Raw genomic sequence first — 21,175 nt, 5'->3', positions numbered from 1 at the left:
AGCTTGCTTGGTGGGGATCAAAGATCGCATAAGCGTATTCGAGTGTTGGTCGGATGAGAGTTGTGTAGGCTAGTAATTTTACAGAAGAATATACCAGGAATAAAAAACCACGCAAGTAGCCAAGCGAACGGTTAGCTGAATTTGCCATGTGAATTACATGTTGAGTCCAGGTTAGGTCGCGAAAAATGAAGAGACCTAGCTATTTAACACAGTCGACCTGTGTTTTGGCACAGCTGTTTAAGAAGTATAAAGGAACAATGTAATTTCTCCGACAATGAGAGGAAATTAACGAAGTCCCACTGATGTTCAAAAGCATTAACCAGTCGTTGCACCGTTTTTGTATACCGAAAAGGTCATCCTAAGAAATCGTGCTCATCGGATTAATTTTTATGGCTCGATACACAACAAACAAATCTACAAAAAGGGGGATGTTAAATGAGGCGCTAGAGAAAAGGTCATTTAATGTAAACAAAGAAAGGAAGAGTTCCATGGACGGATCCTTGCCGTACGCCCGAAATTACTGGGAAGAGATGAGCTTGAATTAACGAAAACAAATTGTTGACGGTCGGTCAGACAACCTCAGAGTCGGGTGAAAGCTGGCCGGAGTCGGATGTAAGTTGAGGCGCGAAAGCTAGTGCAGTAGGCCTGTGTGAGAAACTTTGGCATTTGGTGCATGCACAGGAAGGTAGAGGTAAAGCAGGGTTGATGTATAACCGACAACATCTAACGTAAAAAAAACTGTCGCTGAAGGATATTATAGTGCTACAAACAAAAAATTGTTCCTGCCTGTGAACCGACTAGTAAAAGCAACGGGTGGTTCGCATTCGAGCTCTTATAAAATTCGCTCGCGACGTTCATTTTGTTTGAAACAATCGCACTGCGAGCGAATAGAAACCCGAGTCCTAAATTACAGCAGTCTGAAAAGGAGCAGCCTCTTTACGGCCTACCTAAAGTGAAGCTTTGCGTCGTTGCCTCTCTCCCTGCATTTTCCTATTTTATCCCTTCCTTGCTTCGCTGCAACCACAAGGGCTAGTCTTTCTCGCTTATATCTAAGAAAGCACCCGCTTTTGTGCGCTGACAAAAACAGTGACAAGCGTGCACTTCATTTGAACACATATGCCTCTTGTGAAGGACCGTATCGTGCACTCTCCCTGCCCGGATGTCCAAATACCGGAGTGCACGTTGTACAACTTCGTCGCACAATTCCTAAGGCAGTATGCGGACAGGACGGCTTTTGTAAGTGCCTTTCTCTTATACTTTTCGTGCTTACTATTAACAGTCGCCCATTACTTATCCCTCTTGCGGGGACTGATTTTTACCTGCCAACAACCAATAAGCTAACAACGATGCTCCTACACGCGTGCATACATCGCAACCTTCTCAAATGTTGTCGCCGAATCTTGTATAATCAGATCGCATGCGTGACGCGAATAGGGGTGTGCATTCTTGAACGTGCGTGAACACCAGCGATTACGCTGGAATCTACGATAAGTCATGCATAAACAGCCAAACGCATCTGACCCGTAGATCAGATTTCGACGATCGACGCCTGTGTTCGTCCCTATCGCTGCGCTTGAGTGCAACTTTTTTTTTTGTGGGACAATTTCGCCAAATAAAGTTACCTCGCGACGCGTCTGACAGTGACTCTCAGTTGAGACGCGGTCTGATTCTTCACCGTCACGACCGCTTGACACTTTGTATGTTGATGCATAGAAATTTATATTGTCGGTCTTCTAACCGTGCAACATCGGGCATTACTAGAACCTGTGTCGCGTCCCTGCTAACAGTTCTTGCCTATTCGCCTTCCCCCCTTACACCCACAGTGGTTGCTCAGTGGCTATGGTGTTAGGCTGCTGAGGACGAGGTCGCTGGATCGAATCCCGGCCATGGCGGCCGCATTTCGATGGGGGCGAAATGCGAAAAAGCTCGTGTACTTAGATTTAGGTGCACGTTAAAGAACCCCAGGTGGTCGAAATTTCCGGAGTCCTCCACTACTGCGTGCCTCATAATCAGAAAGTGGTTTTGGCACGCAAGACCGCATAATTTAATTTTTTTTCCGCCCCTTAGAAAGCAGTAGTTTGCGCTGCTGTCAGCGGTTAGCCTATAGCGCATTCGTGGTGGTAGGCGCGGTGGCTTAGCGACTACGTTGTTCTGCTGCTGAGCACGCAGTCGCTGGTTCGACTGCCTGGCGCCGTGTTTATACGTGGACGGAAGTGAAAACGCTTGTGCAGAGAGCTTTGTATGAATGTCAGTGTACCCCAGGTGGTCAGAATAATTCCGGAGGCCTCAGTTACAGTTTCTCTTATAATCATATTCTGGCCTTGGGACGCTGAACGCCACGTGTCGCAAGCCGGACACAATTAAGAAGCTTGTGCATGTTTTTTCCCCGCTGTCCTGCGGTTATCTTGCTATTGTCATAATGTTAAGTAGTTAGGAGCTTAAACCTCGCTATTCATGACGTCACAGGTAGCTTGACGTCACAGGTAGCTGTGTTAACAAGGGCTCTAAGCAGGACACCGACTAGAAGAGTACATTAACTGCACCGACTTTAAACTATATTTCTAAATGAACAAGTTCGAATTCACACTTTGTTTTCCATCAAAATCTGGGTGATCTTCCTTGCTAGAAGCTACCTGTAGGCAGCTTGGCTGGTCCCAGAACACCCTAATATTGACAGCAATCAGATGACATTTAAACTAAACATTCGGTAATGTTATAAATGAAAAGAAAGATAGCAGGTCGTACATGTAATGAACAGATCTACTACCAAAATAACAATATGATATTCACCAAATATTCACCTTATGAACAATACCTAGATTCATCATTCTAAACATACGCGCTGTAATTATACAGAATATATTGCGTAAATCTAAGCAAGCAGGGTGAATTTACAGTAAACACTACAATAATCACAAGTACAAAGGGGTCGAAGTACAGCACATATCACCCAAGACCACTCAAACATAAAAAATAGAACAAAAGCAGTACGCTACCAATACATAAGTACATCTCTCCAATAATTGCACCATGAGAGCCATTGTTCAGAAGTGGTTCAAAATGTCCGCGGAGCTGTTGTTACGTAGCGCGCGCGCGCACACACACAAACACACACACACACACACACACACACACACACACACACACACACACACACACACACACACACACACACACACACACACACACACACACACACACACACACACACACACACACACACACACACACACACACACACACACACACACACACACACACACACACACACACACACACACTTGGTAATTGGTATAGGTATTTGGTTAAACGCCCGCCGCGCTTGCTTAGTGGCTATGGTGTTGGGTTGCTAAGCAAGAGGTCGCGGGATGGGTTCCCGGCCACGGCGGCCGCATTTCGATAGGGGCGAAATGCGATAACACCCGTGGTACTTAGATTTAGGTGCACGTTAAAGAACCCCAGGTAGAATTTCCGGTGTTCCCTACTACGGCGTGCCTCATAATCAGATCGTGGTTTTGGCACGTAAAATCCCATAACTTTACTGAAACTTGCTGAAATCCACGTAAAAAAAAATTGTTTTGAAAATTTCGGCCGGAGACCGGCCTTTTTCACAAATGGCTTCACAGACGTAAATACAGCTGTTTTATACACTTCGTATAGAGCACTAGTTCAACATTTTGCAGCTATAGTTGGCAACGAAACAGGTGTAAAGAGAATTAAAAATAAAAGAGGCACGTTGCAATACAGAAATTACAAATAGAAATGGTGAGGATGCACAGTATGGTACAACTTCCTTATGAACCAAAGTGTCATCGTAAGGCATCTGCATATCTACACAGAATAAACGTACATATTTCTTGGAAATATAATTACGTTCCTCAAACGCAGTTCAGGTCTCCTATAGACCGGAATTTTCCGCTCTCGCGCACCGGTTTATAGCAAGCACACTCAATCTCTCTCGCCGGCTGTCGGCACAGCTCACGCTGCGCTGCCAATTTGATGACGGGGAAGCTGACGACAAAGGCACGGTGAGCGAACAGTGGCAGTTTTGGCACGTAAAACCCTAGAATTTAATTGCAAGTTTAGTTAGAAGTGCATTTAAAGCGCCACAGCTATCGCTTAACTATTCGTGTTGCACAGTCGCAAACCGTCGTGTGATCTTCCTTACTTCTCTATTTCATTTCTATGGCACTCTTCAAGATCGAAGGGGAGGAGGAGACCATGAGCTACGCGCAGCTGCTGACGCGCCTGCGCCAATACGCCGCCGGCTTTCGCAAGCACGGCGTCAGGCGCGGCGACCGCTTCATTGTGGCCGTGGAGAACTCGACCGATGCATTGGTCTCCATCCTGGCGCTCATGTTCTCCGGATGCGTGGCCTGCTTCGCCAGCGGGCCCAGGACAGCGCGTACGTGTGCCACTATACAGTCCTGCAAAACTGCGCCGTGTATTTGACTTAAGTTGCTATTCGGGCCTGTTGGTGTGCCAATGGTGCAGGTATACACGTGACGCGTTGCGGGCAAAGACACGGGCAAGAAACATATGATACAATCACGGTGCAATAAAGTACTGCGCACGCCTCGATATTGACTACACTACGCGTATTCTTTAGCGGTCAGCGCGATTGATACCACACTGACGCTTCTGTTCCCTAAGTTAGAAATATTGTGAGCTCCTTCCAATAGAGAACAGATAGCCTCTTCGATTTTACTGCACTTGCCGCACTAGTTTCGTTGCGGTGTCGTGCGAGCGCAGCAGAGTGCTGTGCCACTTCCGAAAGTTCAAGTGTGGTGCCTGCACTAACGCCGCACGTTTATTTTTAAGATGAATAGAAAAGTGCAAGCCTTGGTATTTACTTGGAGCGTTTCATGCGTTCGGCGCATTTTGTCGAAGCGTGTGCTCTTGTGACACACCACAGCATGCGGAAAAGCGTGTGGTAGTGTCTGCTGTTGTCGGCACATTACTCTACGGGTGCTTTTTGGTTTCGTGCTGCTCCACACTGTTTGAGAAATGTTTCCTGTGCTCAAAGTTTTGCTGCTGTGCGAACATGCTTCTGCAGTCTGTTATCACCTCCCATCAACTGAATGCAGGCCTCTCGTAAACATTTTTCGACAAATTCTCATGTAGCAAAAGAACAGGAACTTTTCTTTTTTTGGTTAATACAATAATTCCTATCGCGATAGTACTTCGTCGTGAAAAGGAATGATGGTCGTGGATGCTCTTTTCTTTGTCAGAGAACGCGTTCCGAGAAAAGCAGGTGCGATGTTGCGGTATGTATCAGCGTTGCTTCCTGCCCCCTAATTATTTCATCTAGTGTTACTGTCTTAATTTCGCATTACTGTAATCCCTTTTGATGTTGCAATAGTTATGTCTCTATATTTGTCTCTCTGTGCTGTTAAATTTTTCTTTTTTCTTGTTTGCCGAGTTCGTTGCAACATCTTTATTTTTCTTTGTTTTGCTAATGTTCGCTGTCTGCCAGGCGCTGCCACTCAAGCAAGCCCTTGGTGAGGCTTTGGTAGACCTGATTTTGGGGTACGAGAATTGATATGAATAGAAGTAGTCTGTCTGTCTGTCTAGCTACGTATACCTCTTATACCAGCTATATATATATATATATATATATATATATATATATATATATATAGAGAGAGAGAGAGAGAGAGAGGAACATAAGGAAGGCAGGGATGTAACTAGTAAAGAGTCTGGTTGGCTACCTTACGCTGGGGGAAGAGAGAGAAGGGAGAGAGAAGGTGTAGAGACGTGCACGAAGAGTACCCGAGTTAAAGCCGCTCGCACAAACCAGACGTTCTGAGAAAGCCAGACGTTCTTCCTTCTGAGCCGGTGATCGGTGGGGACGGTGCTCTGGTACTGTCTCTTTACTCAGAGGACGGTCATCTAATTCCTCAATGTGTTGGACAGATATTGTCTTTGTGCTTGAAATCGAGGACAATGGCACAATAAGTGGCCAATGTCCTCCTCGCATCCGCAAACATCACATGCAGGACTATCAGCCATTCCAATTAGTGCTCAGTAGGCATTTGTGAAGGCAACTCCAAGCCACAACCAACACAGAAGAGACGCTTCGCGTCGGTCGGAGGTCTGAGTTGCAGTGAAGGGTTTAGTCTGTGAAGTCTGGTGCGCCTTGTATGGGCGGTATTCCACTCTGCTAAGGAGAGCGTGCGTGCTGGAATGCGAAGTTGTCTCGCAGCGTCGGTCCTTGAGAGGAATGGGGACGCAGCGGTCTTCTTGGTTTGAATACCAGCCATAGGAACTGTTGTAACCAAAGCGGGAGATGTTTACGTGCGTGCACCATTATTCAACTTGTGCTGCCCCATCTCGTCTGCTATCGAGAGGTTGCATGATACCTGTTTTTGAAAAGTAGCGAGTGCAGGAGAACCGTGAACTTGTGCAGAACTTGTCTTGCACTATGTCAAATCGAAGAGCGCGGTGCAGGTAGCGTGCTCTGATCTGTAAAATCAGGGACGAAAGTGCTCCACTAGAGCAGAAAGTGCAGTGAAATCGAAGACACCAAGAGGGAACACAATAGGTAATTATATAAGACAGGTACGCCAGTGTGAAACCAATCGCGCCGTCAGCTTAAAAACGCGTTCCTGGGAGGGAACACACGTGTATAGAGCAGTCTGTTTTGATGCATGCGCAATACTTGTCTGTGTAAGCAAAGTCGGGAGTTTCCACAATATAATTATTGTCAATTAGCGCCGCGTGTGTATAATTTGTTTCTTTCTGTTGTCCTTGTCCGTAACGCGCTACGTAATTTTCAGCATGTACGCGTGCCTCACGCTTGTGCGACGGCTGTCTTGGATAAGTAAGAACAGGCGATTCAAGTCCAAAGGATATTTTATTTCGCTAACAAAAGCGTTGTAGCATTGGTGAACATTAGAATTTTTGCGATAATCACCAAAACGATTTTTAATTAATGAAATGTTACTAATCAACTATTGAACTGGAGAATTTATAGGGCATGTTGTTATTGCCCGTTTGGAATCAGCCAAAGCTAAAAGCACAAACGTTTGCTAGAAACGTTGTGCCTATAGCACGAGCTTCTAGAAATATGGACTCTAAATCTGGCAGGAAGCGTGTCGCTGTGCCTGGTAACAGTGTTTCTCACCGCATTTTTCCACAGGGTGGAAGGATTAACCGTATTTCACGAACGCATTTCACTCCAGAATATGAGCACTTATTACGGGAAATTGTTGCAAAGTAGAGTTCCTAGCAAAAGCTTAAGCGTTGAGTTCTGGCTGATTTCAATACCTTAATTACAAGGTGGTTACAATTACAATTCGTTAATTAAGATGGTTTGAGTCGACTTTTTAAAAATAATAGTGATCGTATGGGTGAATATCGCATAAACCGTATCGATTTGTTTGAATACGATTACTGATAAAACGCATTCCGCGTGACTGGACCACATACATTTACGGTAATTAGACGCCGCCCATGTTTACCAGACTTTTTATTAAATCTGCAAGGGTATAAGTAGGCGCTGGAGTGTCGGATGTAGTCAGAGTAGAGATGCGTGGTTGCCGCATGCATGTGCACACAAACTTCGCGGCCTGTCATCTCCATTCAAAGAAGTGCTGTTCAAAGTCAGCGCAGCTAATCTGGCATTCGCATACGTGCAAATCACGTGGTTTTGCCTTTTTACTATTATTTTGGAGCAGTGTAGCATAATGCTGCAGGTTGTAGAGGTCCGCGCCGGTGATGAAAGACTCTGGTTTGACCGGACACTTCAAGATGACCGGTCGAGGTACGCAGCGGTATATTCTGATCGGGGCGCGATGCGAAAGCATTTCGGCAGAACAACTCTGATTTGAATTTTCAATGCAGGTGAATGTCAATGAACCCTAAGCGCTAACACAAGAGTTCATTAATAGCGGGCCTGATAAACATGCGCAAGGTTAGGAAAATTTTGTGTACGCAATCCAGCTCTATTAAAAAGAAAAAAAAAACAGAAGAAAAGAAAAAGCCCTCGTGCCACTAAGCATATGAAGAACGAGAAATGTTCAATATGCAAAGCAGTTTTCGGGTCCGTTATTTCTAAACCTCCTTTTTAATACGGAGTCCTTTACTATGGCGTCTCTCGCAGCCAAAGTGTACCTTCGAAATGCAAAGCAGCATAACTATCTTGTTATATTTTTCAACATTCTTCCTGTCGGATTTCAAACGTGTCATATCTGAGACATGAAAAAATAAGCCGTTTGTTCTCTCGTCGTTCTTTTAACAGGTGAGCTAGTTTACCATGTCAAGGACGCCGAAGCATCGTTCTGCCTCACAGATAACGACAACCTGGCGTCTCTCACTGGCGAACAGTCCGATTCTCTTTTCAAGGTGCGCTGTTACTGCTTCCTTATTTTCAGGCGGCAGCGCAAAAAAGAACAACAAGGACGAGCGCAGAACTTCCAACATGATTGTAAATGGTTCACGAAAATATGCGTCCTGTCCGAGCCAGGGACTATAATTTGCGCATGCATAAATATGCCAGCTCTTCGTCTACAAGCGTGATGGAGGCCATGCTGATACATGCCTGCCCAAGTCTAGAGATCCGTTCAGATTCTGCGATTTTCCGTGTCACACGCGTTTTACTCCTCGCGATAACGGAAGTGTTTTCGAGGTTGGGCGAACAGTCCTTGCAAGCAAGACAATGACTTGCCAGTAAACCTTCAAAATTTTTTTTTTTGTTCACGCGCATTTTTTTTTTGCATTGTTGGCGTGCTCCCTTAACCTATCGTTGACACATCTCCCAGTTTTCCCAACGTACACTTTTGCCCACCTTAAAGGAATTTCATAGACTACACCTTCTGCGCTTTGAACACAAGGCCGCCAGGTCGGTCAACCTGCAAAGCTTTGAAAGCTTGCGCGGGGCAGAGAACACGACTTTCACGTCTGGGCCACCTTTTTCGGATTGTGTGATAGTGTGTGGATGTGAGTTATCACAGCTACCTTCTGCCTGCGCTGTGCGCAAGCTTCGCGCGTTTGCGGGTTTGCGCGCATCTTTTTGAGAGGGCCCTCTGCGACCGAAATGAGGAGGTGCTGAGGACACCCGTCACTCATCAATCTTTCGGCTTGTTTATTGAAGGCATTTGAGATACAGTGCGGGCAAGATTTGCCGAAAGCGTTCTTTAGGCACAACGTGGCAATAGCTCGTTTAACGAGCTCATTATGGGCGGACTTGAAATACAGAACTGGTTTGTTGGCGCGCGGTTCATAGCTTCAGCAGACACCAACACATTTAATCCGTAACCGGATATCTAAAAATCTGATTTAGCCATTGACTGGGAGTTCGTGCGTTAGGTCGAGTGGGCTCATTGCACCATTGAACGTAGCCAACACCTTTCTGCAGTCACATTCAATGGCTTACGCTTCACAATTAAAAACAACCAAAATATCATCTCACCAAAAAAATAATGTCCTATGCCCCCCCCCACAGGCTGTCAAAGCTTTGCAGGTTGAGCGACCCGGCGGCAACACGGCCAGTAGCGTGACTGCGGCACAAAGCACAGGCGGTCTTTTGTTGAATGCGCAGAAGGTGTAGTCTATGAAATTCCCTTGAGGTGTGAAAAAGTGTACGTGGGCAAAACTGGGAGATGTGTTAATGATAGGTTAAGGGAGCACGCCAACAACGTAAAAAATGCGCGTGAAGGAGAAATTTTGAAGAATAACTGGAAAGTCATTGTCTGACTTGCAAGGACTGTGCACCCAACCTTGAAAACACTTCCGTTATTACGAGGAGTAAAACGCGTGTGACACCGGAAATCACAGAATCTGAACGGATCTCTAGACTTGAGGAGGGACGCGTCAGCATGGCCTCCATCACGCTTGCAGACAAAGAGCTGGCATAGTTGCGCCTGCGCAGATGATAACCCCTGGCTTGGACAGCACGTATATTTTCGTGAACCATTCACAATCATTTTGCTGTAAGTTCAGCGCTCGTCCTTGTTGTCCTGTCTCCGTCCGTGTCTTTCCTTTTTGCGCTGATGCCTTTTAAAATATGTACCAAGACGCCTAATTCGTCACATTTATCATTAAGCTTCCTACAAATACTTCTGTAGAGAAAATCGGCGTAGCTGTACTGGATCAACCGTAAAACAACAAGAGGCGAGCAAATTAAATAGGCGGACGTCGAGTTGACCATCCGCGCCTCCGCTTGAAACGTGGATTGAATAGTAAAAAGCAGAGGACAACCGTCGGGAGAGCGTATGTTATAGGATACAGGCTCCGAATAACACAGCTCTGGACAACTTCAATCAATCAATCAATCAATCAATCAATCAATCAATCAATCAATCAATCAATCAATCAATCAATCAATCAATCAATCAATCAATCAATCCATCCATCCATTTGTATACTTGTTCCTATTTGTACAAAAGAGCGGCAGATAAAAGCTGTCATTTGGCCGAGAACTACAACCCACTCTAACATCGAGCTTCCGACGGTAGATAAAAGTTAAGACCCAAGAAAGTGGATAGGAAAATGGCGCCGTGGTCGCTCAATTGGTAGAGCGTCGCACGCGAAATGCGAAGGTTGTGGGTTCGGTTCCTACCTGCGGCAAGTTGTTTTTTCATCCACTTTAATTTCCATTAATTTATCGTTTCTTTCTTTCATTTATTAAGCACAAGTAATTTCCCCTATGTTGTCCTTGGTGTCAGTGTTTGTTGGCTTTTTATGATATGGCTAATAAAAATCGGGCCCCTCGGTTAACCCCCTTTCTTCTCGTTTATATATATATATATATATATATATATATATATATATATATATATATATATATATATATATATATATATATATATATGAGAGAGAGAGAGAGAGAGAGAGAGATGACACTGAAGGGGCTTAGGCGCCATGTGCAGGCTATTCAACATTTAAAAACTATGTCTTCGTTTATTTTTTCAGACATAAGCAAGAGATGCTCCCACACTAAAAACCGAGGCTATCAATTCTTCTTGATTCAGCTATCAGTATAATTAGAGCCTCTTTATTTTTTGTCGTATCGGCAAGGCCGTACTTCTACCCTTCTCAAGTGTAAGCATGACCTCGAAAGGCCGGGGTATACAAGCTAGCTGGGCTCTTGACAAATAACTTGGCAAGTAACTATGACGTTTACACGTCACAGTTACTTGGCGAATAACGTGAAGATAAGGAGTGTCCATTATTTGAGTAATCCGTCAATTGCGCGAATTTGTGGTGTGTGCAGCCTAAAAAGATCTTAATACTCCCAGCGTGACTGCCAGGAGGAATGATTAGCGGAATCCTAGGTTTCTAATTATTATTCGACGTAACCTGTTCTAACGATAGCTTACGACGAACTACCTCCGCGATATATGACGGCATGGGGGCAGCTTCAGTAACTTGAAGTCGGCGTCGTCACCTGCATTTCACTGTCCCGTCATGTTCCAATATTGCCCGGTGCTCTGTCCTCACTGAAGTTTACCGGTTTCATTAATCAGAGGCGCGAGGCAAAACGCACCAATGTTAGTGTTACTTAGCGTCTAACGACCGATGCACCAACTCAGTACACTCTATTTTTGTGCGCGCTTCAGGTGAGAGTTGTGTCGTCGCTATCTTTCAGAGGATATTCGTGGTGCGAGACACGCCGGGCTATGTGTCAGTGACGTCGTTCCGCGGGCTCCCCGAGATGGCGCTCGAGGAACTGCAGGAAGAGGACACGAGGAAGGCACTGTGCGCCATCGCCTACACTTCGGGCACCACGGGAGAGGCCAAGGGAGTGATGTTGTCGCAGTACAGCTTTGTCTGTGCCATCGAAAACATCAGGTGTGCTCTTATTGAATTAGTGAAAATGTGGATGGACGGTAGTTTAATGGGCATTATTGTGGGACATGCGATCAAAAGCTTTGGAAAAGTCTAAAAATTTGGAATGAACCTGCAGATTGTCGTCCAGGTACTGTGGTAAGTATTGAGTGAAATTGGCTAGTTTGATTTCGCAAAACAGTGATTTCTTAAAATCATGCTGTAGGGCGCATAAAAAAGCTTATTGACTCTAGAGGGGTCATTATGTTGGATGCAATAATATACTCTAGAAGTTTAGACGGAATGCTGGCTAAAGATATTGGTCGATAGTTCGTGGTCAAGTCGCGCTTACGTAACTTAAATGTAGGAAAACTTTTAGCATTTTCCATTCCTCAGGAACGTTTCCAGATTCTAAAGATTCAGTAAAAAGAATTTGCTATATTTGGATGGATACGGAGACTATATCTTTAATCAATGTTCGGGTTATCACCTCCAGACGAAGAGGATTATTTAAAGAGAGTTAGACACGCATTCGTAGGTAATCTGGATTCCTGGCATGACAATGACATAAGTACTTGGCAGTGGTTCTGTAATAGCGTCAACAGCTGCTGTAAAGACTATTCAAAAGAAGTCATTAAGGGCTGTGGTGCAGTTTTCAAAACTGACAAGGCTACCATTTTGAATAATGACTTGTAGCTGGCCAGTACGAGATTTAGCAAGAGAAATGCGAGTTTATTGGAATTCGATCGAAGTATCGGAAGGAAGTCAGAGGAAATAAACTTATATTTAGCGGCCGTTAATTCCTTTACGTAATGCTCAGCGCAAAGTTGATAGCGTTCCCATGTATTGGCCTGCTGCTTTTATTCGTCGTTCCAAAAAGGCGCTCTTTTCCGGTTTAGAAATCTCTTTAGGCCTCTTTTCAACCAAAGATTGTTAGAATCTGTTTCAGCAAGAGTGGTAGGAACGTGTTTATTAGTGGCACAAGCATCGAATGACACTATTGTTTCTTGAGCACTTCCAGTTCAGCTCCTGAGACGACCGGGGATGAAATTCAAAATAAATCAGAAGAAGCACAAAAAAATTGTACATTACAAAATTCATGGGTTTCATTATAGATATGATATTAGAGCATAGGTTTAGTTACAAGTTACTGAAGTGTCTGGAGTAATAGAATTAGAAATCCCTGAATACCGCACACCAAGGCACAAAATCGTAGACTTTAGAGACCCGCCACGTGAGCAAGACTTCGGCGGAAATTTTTGGAAACCCAGAAGTAGAAAGCGGAAGTAATGACGTCACTAATGACGTCACACACAAGAAGGCATGATATTCAGCCGTAATGCAGTGATTTGGGCTTGTTGGTATGACATCGTGAGGCTTATAGCGCGTGAAAAGACAAGGACGAAAGGAAGACGCGGCACACAGGCGCTAACTTGCAACAATCTTTATTTCGACCAAAGGACCCACGCATATATACTACTTTTCCGCATACATCATCATACATGCGCTGTTTAGATTCATTCATGAATATCGATTATTATTATTATTATTATTATTATTATTATTATTATTATTATTATTATTATTATTATTATTATTATTATTATTATTATTATTATTATTATTATTATTGTTGTTGTTGTTGTTGTTGTTGTTGTTGTTGTTGTAAATTATACAAACACCACAAAGAGAAAGAAAAGCGGTCTAGCAATTGTCTCCTGAAATGGACACTGCGCCCTCTCGCACGAAGAGGAGAGAAAAAAGAGAAAAAGAAGAAGATAAAAGAAAGGGAAAAAAGAGTTAGAGGAAGGCTCATATCAAGTTCAAGGACGACCTTTGGAAGCAGATATCGTTAAGCACAGTTCGATGAACATTAAATTTTCAGAATTTTTTCCGCACCACATCTCGACAACTGTTGAATGTTGGACATTCTAACAGCAAGTGCTAAAGCGTTTCTCTTTAGTGTCCACAAGCCAGGCACGTAGGGCTCGGCGTACGTCCTTGTCTGTGAAGGCGATGTGCAACATTAACACACCTAGTGAGCAAGTTATTCAATAGGGCCAGACATCGGTGTAGGGAACGACCCCTTGATGACATGTTCATCCGGGTGTGAGCGCTGTAGGTGATGACGTATAAGCAGTCTAGCGTCGTCGAGTTTCCATAAAGTATAATGAGTGCAGTCAAGGTATTCTGCTGACGCCTCGAGAGCAGTAGCTTCCTGCTTTTCTGAAATACTAATATGTGATAGTATCCACTGGCGCATCACTGTTTTTGCCTCAGGTAGGTAACACGTACCAGCTAATATGGAGAAAATTAAGATCGCCGCGAAGAAACATGGGCTTCTCGTAATACTTTTCTTCGATGCTATTTAGAGCATCCTAAAGGCACGCGCAAAAGAACGGTTGGTTATCGATTGGCCTGTAACATACATCGAAGTCTGATTTCTCGGAGTGGCTGTAAACACAAACCCACGTTATCACTAGGTTTCTGTCATGACAAACTAGTGATGTTGCTAACTCGTTTTGAACGGCTACACGAGCACCATTTCTTCTGTTAAATGCGATCGGCATGATATAGCGCGAAACTTGGGTTTCGGGGAAAAATTTCGGAATATTCAATGCGTCTTCCGGTGGCCAGGTTTCTGTAATGAGCAGGATGTCGGAGTTAGTGTCAGCTATAGAGCTGTGTAGGTGATCGCGCTTGGGCAAAGTACTGCGGTTGTTTGCAAAGATAATGTTGAGGGACAGTGATGAATACCGTGGCTTATATGTCGAAGTCACAGTGTTGTTATTTCCAATGCATTATCATTTGCGACTGGCGCCTACGGCCAGGCAGCTCAGTGCTTCTAAGGAGCGGTGTTTTCGGATGCTTCGAAAAATTTCTTCGCGCTATCGGAGGTTGCTTCAAAAATAAATGTAGAAAAGAAGAATAAAAACCCTCGCCAACGTAAAGCTTATCGGGGGTGAGTTTGAAAACATTTTTGAGGCTTGATAAGTTGTAATAACTTATCGCTTAGCACGTTAGCACGTTGCACATAGCGCGCATAGCACGTTGCAGTTTCGAAATCTTCTCTAATTAGCACACCAAGCTGGCCGAGTTGGTGACAACATATTCCTAGGAGGGGCCAGAGCAACCTTCTTTTTCGTCCACTTCCTCTTGTCCTTCGTCCGGGTTACGCTGCCGACCCCTAGGAATATCTTTAATTACGTGGCGTGTCTCAATTTTGGGGCGCATGCTATCTTTTGTTTTGAAATGACTTAATTTGACAATGACAGACTGTTTCTTTTCTGAAGGGAATTTTCTGACACGGTGGCCGCGTTCAGTATTGTTCGTATCAAGCTACATTCCAAGATCATCTAAGAATAAGCAAATCGGCCAGTCAGGCGTAATGAATTAAAAATTATGGGGTTTTACGTGCCAAAACCACTTCCTGGTTATGAGGCACGCCGTAATGGAGGACTCTGGAAATTTCGACTACCTGGGGTTCTTTAACGTGCACCTAAATCTAAGCACACGGGAATTTTCGAATTTCGCCCCTATCGAAACACAGCAGCCGTGGCCGCGATTCAATCCCGCAACCTCGTGCTCAGCAACCCAACACCATAGCCACTGAGCAACCACGGCGGGTACGCGTAATGAATCATTGCTTTCTTTCTTTTGTTTAAGTGTCATGTTTTTTTATGGTCACCCATGTGAACATACTTTACTTATTTATTTCAGGGCGATGAAGTCTTCCGGCGGTAAAAGCATACTGATCGTATTGTGGAACATGTACTTAGTATGTGCAATTCGTGCCTTCATGAGCGCACTGTGCGCGGGGTCGACGTCAGTGATCATGAATCCAAAGCTTGGGAGTGCGAAGATTATGGAGACAGTCAAGAAGCATAAGGTAAGCCATGTTCTAATAGGTGAGAATGAACGAATTTCTGCAATGGGTGTTCCTACACAAGTTCAGAGCAGACACTTCTTCAAGTAGCTTTTCTTTTTATATCCAGAAGCGCCGATTTGATATACTTAGGTAATTTATTCAAAGCTGACACTGCAGCGACGAACGTTGTTTGTTTATCTTAATTGGTAAACATGTCGCACAGCGGTATATTAGTTTATTTATCAAGTCCCGTGAAATTTTTATTATTGATCTGGAGTGAGGCTAAACTGACAGAAAAAAATAACTTCTAAGGTTGTAGTTTAAACTGGTTTTCAGTTTAAATTCGCTCATGTGAAAAATGGGGATAATTACATGATAAGTGTATACAGAAGGAGGTTCCGTATTTAGAAACAGAAATGGGACCTCCGGTAGGCATCCCTATTTTCGTCATGAATAAAATAATCCTGAAATTGGTACGTTGTTGTTTGAAAACTCTGCTGGCATACCTTTTTTTGACAGAATGATATGGCGGATTATTGTCAATCAAAGGGAGGGTCGAACTTGGGTGCGTCAAACTTCCGGCTTTTAACTTTCACGCCAACTTGCACCAACGGGATGGAATAATTTCGAGTTCGTGGGCATACTTCTTTATGTTGGGAAATATACCAAAGGTTTCTATATTAGTCCTTTGCCTACATTTAAATGAAATGCAATACTACTTTCGTTACGAATAACGAATTATTTACGAGCAGACGCAGTCGAAATCCATCACGTCAAGGGTAGCTGCAAGGTCAGTCGTCTACTCCATCTCTCATTTTTTTGGACAAGTGCCATGGGGCTTTGGAATTGTTTCTCTAATAAACCCTTATATATAGCTTTCATTGCTTACGAGAAAGCGTTTGATTCAGTCGAAGCTTTAGCAGTCATGGAAACCTTACGGAATCAGGGTGTAGACGAGCCGTATGTAAAATATACTGAAAGATATCTATAGCGGCTCCACAGCAACAGTAGTCCGCTGTAAAGGAAGCAAAAAAATCCCAATAAAGAAAGGCGTCAGGCAGGGAGATGCGATCACTCCAATGCTATTCACAGCGTGTTTACAGGAGGTATTGAGAGACTTGGATTGGGAAGAATTGGGGATAAGAGTTAATGGAGAATACCTTAGTAACTTGCTATTCGCTGATGATATTGCCTTGCTTAGTAACTCAGGAGACCAATTGCAATGTATGCTCGCTGACCTGGAGAGGCAAAGCAGAAGGGTGGATCTAAGAATTAATCTGCAGAAAACTAAATTAATCTTTAACAGTCTCGGAAGAGAACAGCAGTTTACGATAGGTAGCGAGGCACTGCTAGTAGTAAGGGAATACATTTACTTAGGGCAGGTAGTGACCGCGGATCCGGATCATGAGACTGAAATGATCAGAAGAATAAGAATGGACTGGGGTGCGTTTGGCAGGCATTCTCAGATCATGAACAGCATGTTGCCATTATTCCTCAAGAGAAAAGTGTGTCTTACCAGCTGTGTCTTAGCAGTACTCACGTACGGGGCAGAAACCTGGAGGCTTACGAAAAGGGTTCTACTTAAATTGAGGACAACGCAACGAGCTATGGAAAGAAGAATGATGGATGTAACCTTAAGGGATCAGAAAAAAGCAGATTGGGTGAGGGAAAAAACGCGAGTTAATGACATCTTAGTTGAAATCAAGAAAAAGAAATGGGTCATGGGCAGGACATGTAATGAGAAGGGAAGATAACCGATGGTCATTAAGGGTTACGGACTGGATTACAAGGGATGGGAAGTGTAGCAGGGGGTGGCAGAAAGTTAGGTGGGCGGATGAGATTAAGAAGTTTGCAGGGACAACATGGCCACAATTATACCCCTGTCAAGCGGGCAAGTTAAGTGCACTTACGGCGAGTGCACTCAGTTTTTAAGTGCACTTTCCCAAATCTTAACGTCGCAGCGGAGTGTACTCTCAGATGAGTGCACTCAAGTCGGAGTACGTTCACGGAACGCACTTTGCTGGCCGAGTACGTAGCCTCGCCGCCAACGCTTTCAACGACGCAAAATGTAATGCATAGAAAAAGGACACAGAAGTTCATTTCAGTTAGTGAACAGCTTTTAACAATATAATTTGTGTTTAGCGAAAAGCGAAATAGCACAATAAAGAAACGAATTTATCATGTACGCAACTAACGGCGCCAGAATGATGCGGCACTGCGGCGCCGCCAGGTTCATTCAGTTCGTGTTTATTTTGGTGTGAAAGCGTGCTGGGGGGTGGGGGGGGGACCATGCCGGTCGTGCTTTGAGCCGTGTGCGTGGCATTTTGCAGTGTAGCTAAATATCGAACTCGCCGTCTTTGCTCATATATAACTGCTCATATTCTGTTCTAGCAGGATCAACTGCCGCCTCGCCGCACGCCGCCATGTTGTGTTGGATTTGCTAGGCATTCGTCTTGGCCAGCATTGACTTGCAACAGATTTATAATAAAAACGTCTTCGTTTTTTGTTGAGACAAATAGATGAAGTTTGTTTTTATATATAATTCTACTTAAAACAATCGCTTTTTAGCAGCTTTCTCTTGTTAATTTACACCTTTAAAAACGCGCTCTTAGTCTGTCGCCATTTTTTTTTTTTTTTTACTGGGAGTGCACTCTGTTTTCCCGTTAAGAAGCGCGTTGCCTAAAGTGTGACTCAAGGTCCCGAAGTGCACTCCCAGTAAGTGCACTTAACTTGCCCGCTTGACAGGGGTATTAGTACATGACCGGGGTAGCTGGAGAAGTATGGGAGAGGTCTTTGCCCTGCAGTGGGCGTAACCATGCTGATGATGATGATGCCTTTGGAAGATCGGACCAGCTCGATTCCTGGTAGACCTTAACGCCGGAAGTCATGGACTCCGAGAGCGAGTACACCGTGGGCCACCGTATAAAGAATGTGATGCGCCGAATGTCGAGTGAGCTGACTTCATCGAATCAGAGTCTGCCGCAACCCTTCATGATTTCTTACGTGCTGCTCTCTTTCTGACACAACATGAACCCTTTAAGCAACTAATTTCTAGAGGAATGTTTCGAAAGTGTGGCCTCTGGACAAATCAACGAAATCCGGATCAGTGCTCAGAAGAACATCCTGGTGGCAGATGCAAAAATGTTAGCAATACTGGATAAGTTAAAAACCAATTAGGCACAACTCCTGTCAATTTCCGTATTACTTACCGGAAGGAGCCAATGACTGGTGTGATTTCCGATACGCACCTTGAAATCAGGCCATGCATACCTCAGGAGCCTTATAAGTTCATAGGTGCGCATTCTTGAGATTCACCGCTTTGGGAACTCCCGGTGCATCAAGTTAGTATTTGCTTCTTCGATATTACCATCATATGTCAAAGTGGCGTACGTGATACAGCGTGCCCGATCATTCGTTCCAAGGCCTTTTGAGTGCCGAAAATGTCTCAAGGTAGGGCACGTGAGCGCTGTGTGTTTAACTGACGAAGAAAAAGATGACGACGACGACGACGACGACGACGACGATGATGATGATGATGATGATGATGATGATGATGATGATGTTTATGATTAGGGTTTTGTGACTCGAGGAGTGTACAAGTGAAGTGACTTTCCAGCGTTGTGGTGGAAAACATGACACGGCTGACTGTGATGCGTCTTCTTTCGAATATGATGGCCACAACGGCCATGACTCCTAGCGGTTGTGGTTCTCTATGGCAAGAAGACAAGAATGATAGGGTCAATAAAGTCCGTTACACTACAGGAAAACAATGAGATGGGTATAATGAGGACGAAAGCATTAAAAAAAAGCTGAGCCATATATGCTAGAACTGAGGCGCGTGATCCTCTGCGTTCTCCGGACTCCGGCCGCTAGAAGCGTCGTGTAAACGCTCGTCGTGCTGGAGCCGCTTATCATAACTCTTCACATAATGTAAAGCTTTTTCTTGGTGGCTGTGCTGCTCAAGCAGGAGAAGCTCACGAACCAGCCTCTTCTTTGCGCCTTTTTCTAAAGTTTCATGTGAACTATATCGACCGCGCTGCCAAGGTCTGGAACCCGGTGGTGGCTTGATGGGTGACATTTCTGAATGTTTATCAACAAAATTCTGAACATGCCTTCACGTTGTGTGTCCCTCTTCTATGTCATCATCATCCCTCATCACATCTTTACGCCCTCGTTCCCCCTCGCCTGCGCAGAATTGCAGGCTGGAGCGCTCAACTCAGGCCGACCTCTCTGCCTTCTTTCAAATAATTCTCTCCCTCTCTCTGTCTTTTGCTTTCCCTACTGGCTTCATAGCCTCCGCTCACGATAAGGCATTTTGGTATTCTAGAAGCTTTACAAATCTAGCTTAATTTAATATTGCTCTGCAGCGTTTTTGCAAACTACTGATATTCATGACGATCTCGCGCAGGTGACGACGTTGTGCGTGTCCGCCACGCACTTACAGCTGGTGCTGCGCGAAGCGCTGAACGCGGGCGAGACGCTGAAGAGTGTCAATTACGTCTGCAGCATCGGCGGCACGATGCCCGATTCAGCGGTGGAGAGTATGCGACGCGTGTTCGACCTGCGCAATCTTGGCCACGCTTACGGGCTCACCGAGGCCGCAGGCGTGGTGACAGTGCCGCCCTCCCGTGACACGACTGTCTCCTTCCTCGGCTACCCACAAGCCGGCGTGCTCATCAAGGTGAGGCTTACCCGTTGCCGAGACGATCCTAAGGCGCAGGCTACGGTGATATTGCCGTAAAGTTACGCATACACTGAAATGCACTAAGCACGAAGTCGAGAAACTTGCATGAGCTAATAAGCAAAACAGGAAAAACAGGATCTACGGTTATACTGCTTGACAATATCTTCCATCTTACTGCGAAGATGTACACGGATAGTTTCCAGCGGAATGATGTCCGTAGAATAAAAACCGTGGGCCCATCCCGAAGATAGTGCGATAGTGGGCCGACTCGCGGCGGAGGTGAAGCAGGCTTCAAGCACTCTGCCAACTTGCAAAAATAAGTTTAATATCTTGGGTCGAAATACAACCCGTATGAGATACTAAGCTGATAAGAAGAGATAGTACACTTTGACCCGCGTCGGCCATTTCTACGTTCGCACCACTCTCTCTTTGCCGGTGTTCCAAGCGCTTGCGTATCTCCTTTCCTTCCGCTCTCCCGTGGTGGGGGTCCCGCCAAACGTCACGCGCGTCTGGTTTCCTCCGGCTCCTCGGAGTGGCGGTCCTGTTGTTCACGCGAATGTATATAAAAATCACGGTAACTGAGTCCGTACCTATGTTCAAAATTCTGCGTCACATCTGTGTCGTATGCTAAACAGCCTTGCTGGTCATACACCTTCACAGAGTGGAATGGCTCATGGTTTTTCAAGCTCTGAGTTAATGTTCTTATGGTGAAGCAGGAGACGAATGATTTAATATCGAAATCTGTTTCTTTATGCATGCTTCCATGCAAAATTTCGCCAAGCAGGGAGCGTAGTTGTAGAGAATTTTTTCAACTGGTATGTATGAATGCAGTACACGGTGAAAGAAAAATTGAC

The 21,175-nt window shown here is 44.7% G+C and overlaps 1 protein-coding gene and 1 pseudogene across 1 annotated transcript in view; one reads left to right on the top strand and one right to left on the bottom strand.

Moving 5' to 3' along the window:
• The first annotated feature begins 895 nt into the window (after nt 1-895).
• Nucleotides 896-21,175, top strand: part of LOC142582385 (uncharacterized) — a 66,560-nt gene continuing 46,280 nt past the window's right edge. Inside the window, exons 1-6 of the mRNA XM_075692040.1 lie at nt 896-1,236; nt 4,201-4,405; nt 8,243-8,346; nt 11,591-11,793; nt 15,490-15,658; nt 20,046-20,318. Of these exons, the coding sequence (XP_075548155.1) occupies nt 1,117-1,236; nt 4,201-4,405; nt 8,243-8,346; nt 11,591-11,793; nt 15,490-15,658; nt 20,046-20,318 (1,074 nt within the window). The 5' untranslated portion in view covers nt 896-1,116. The remainder of the gene's footprint in view (nt 1,237-4,200; nt 4,406-8,242; nt 8,347-11,590; nt 11,794-15,489; nt 15,659-20,045; nt 20,319-21,175) is intronic.
• Nucleotides 20,547-20,726, bottom strand: LOC142583833 (U2 spliceosomal RNA; annotated as a pseudogene).

The sequence above is a fragment of the Dermacentor variabilis genome, chromosome 5 (assembly GCF_050947875.1).
Source record: "Dermacentor variabilis isolate Ectoservices chromosome 5, ASM5094787v1, whole genome shotgun sequence".
NCBI lineage: Eukaryota > Metazoa > Arthropoda > Arachnida > Ixodida > Ixodidae > Dermacentor > Dermacentor variabilis.
The sequence above is the reverse complement of the archived record's forward strand: the minus strand, read 5'-3'. Positions and strand labels throughout refer to the sequence as shown.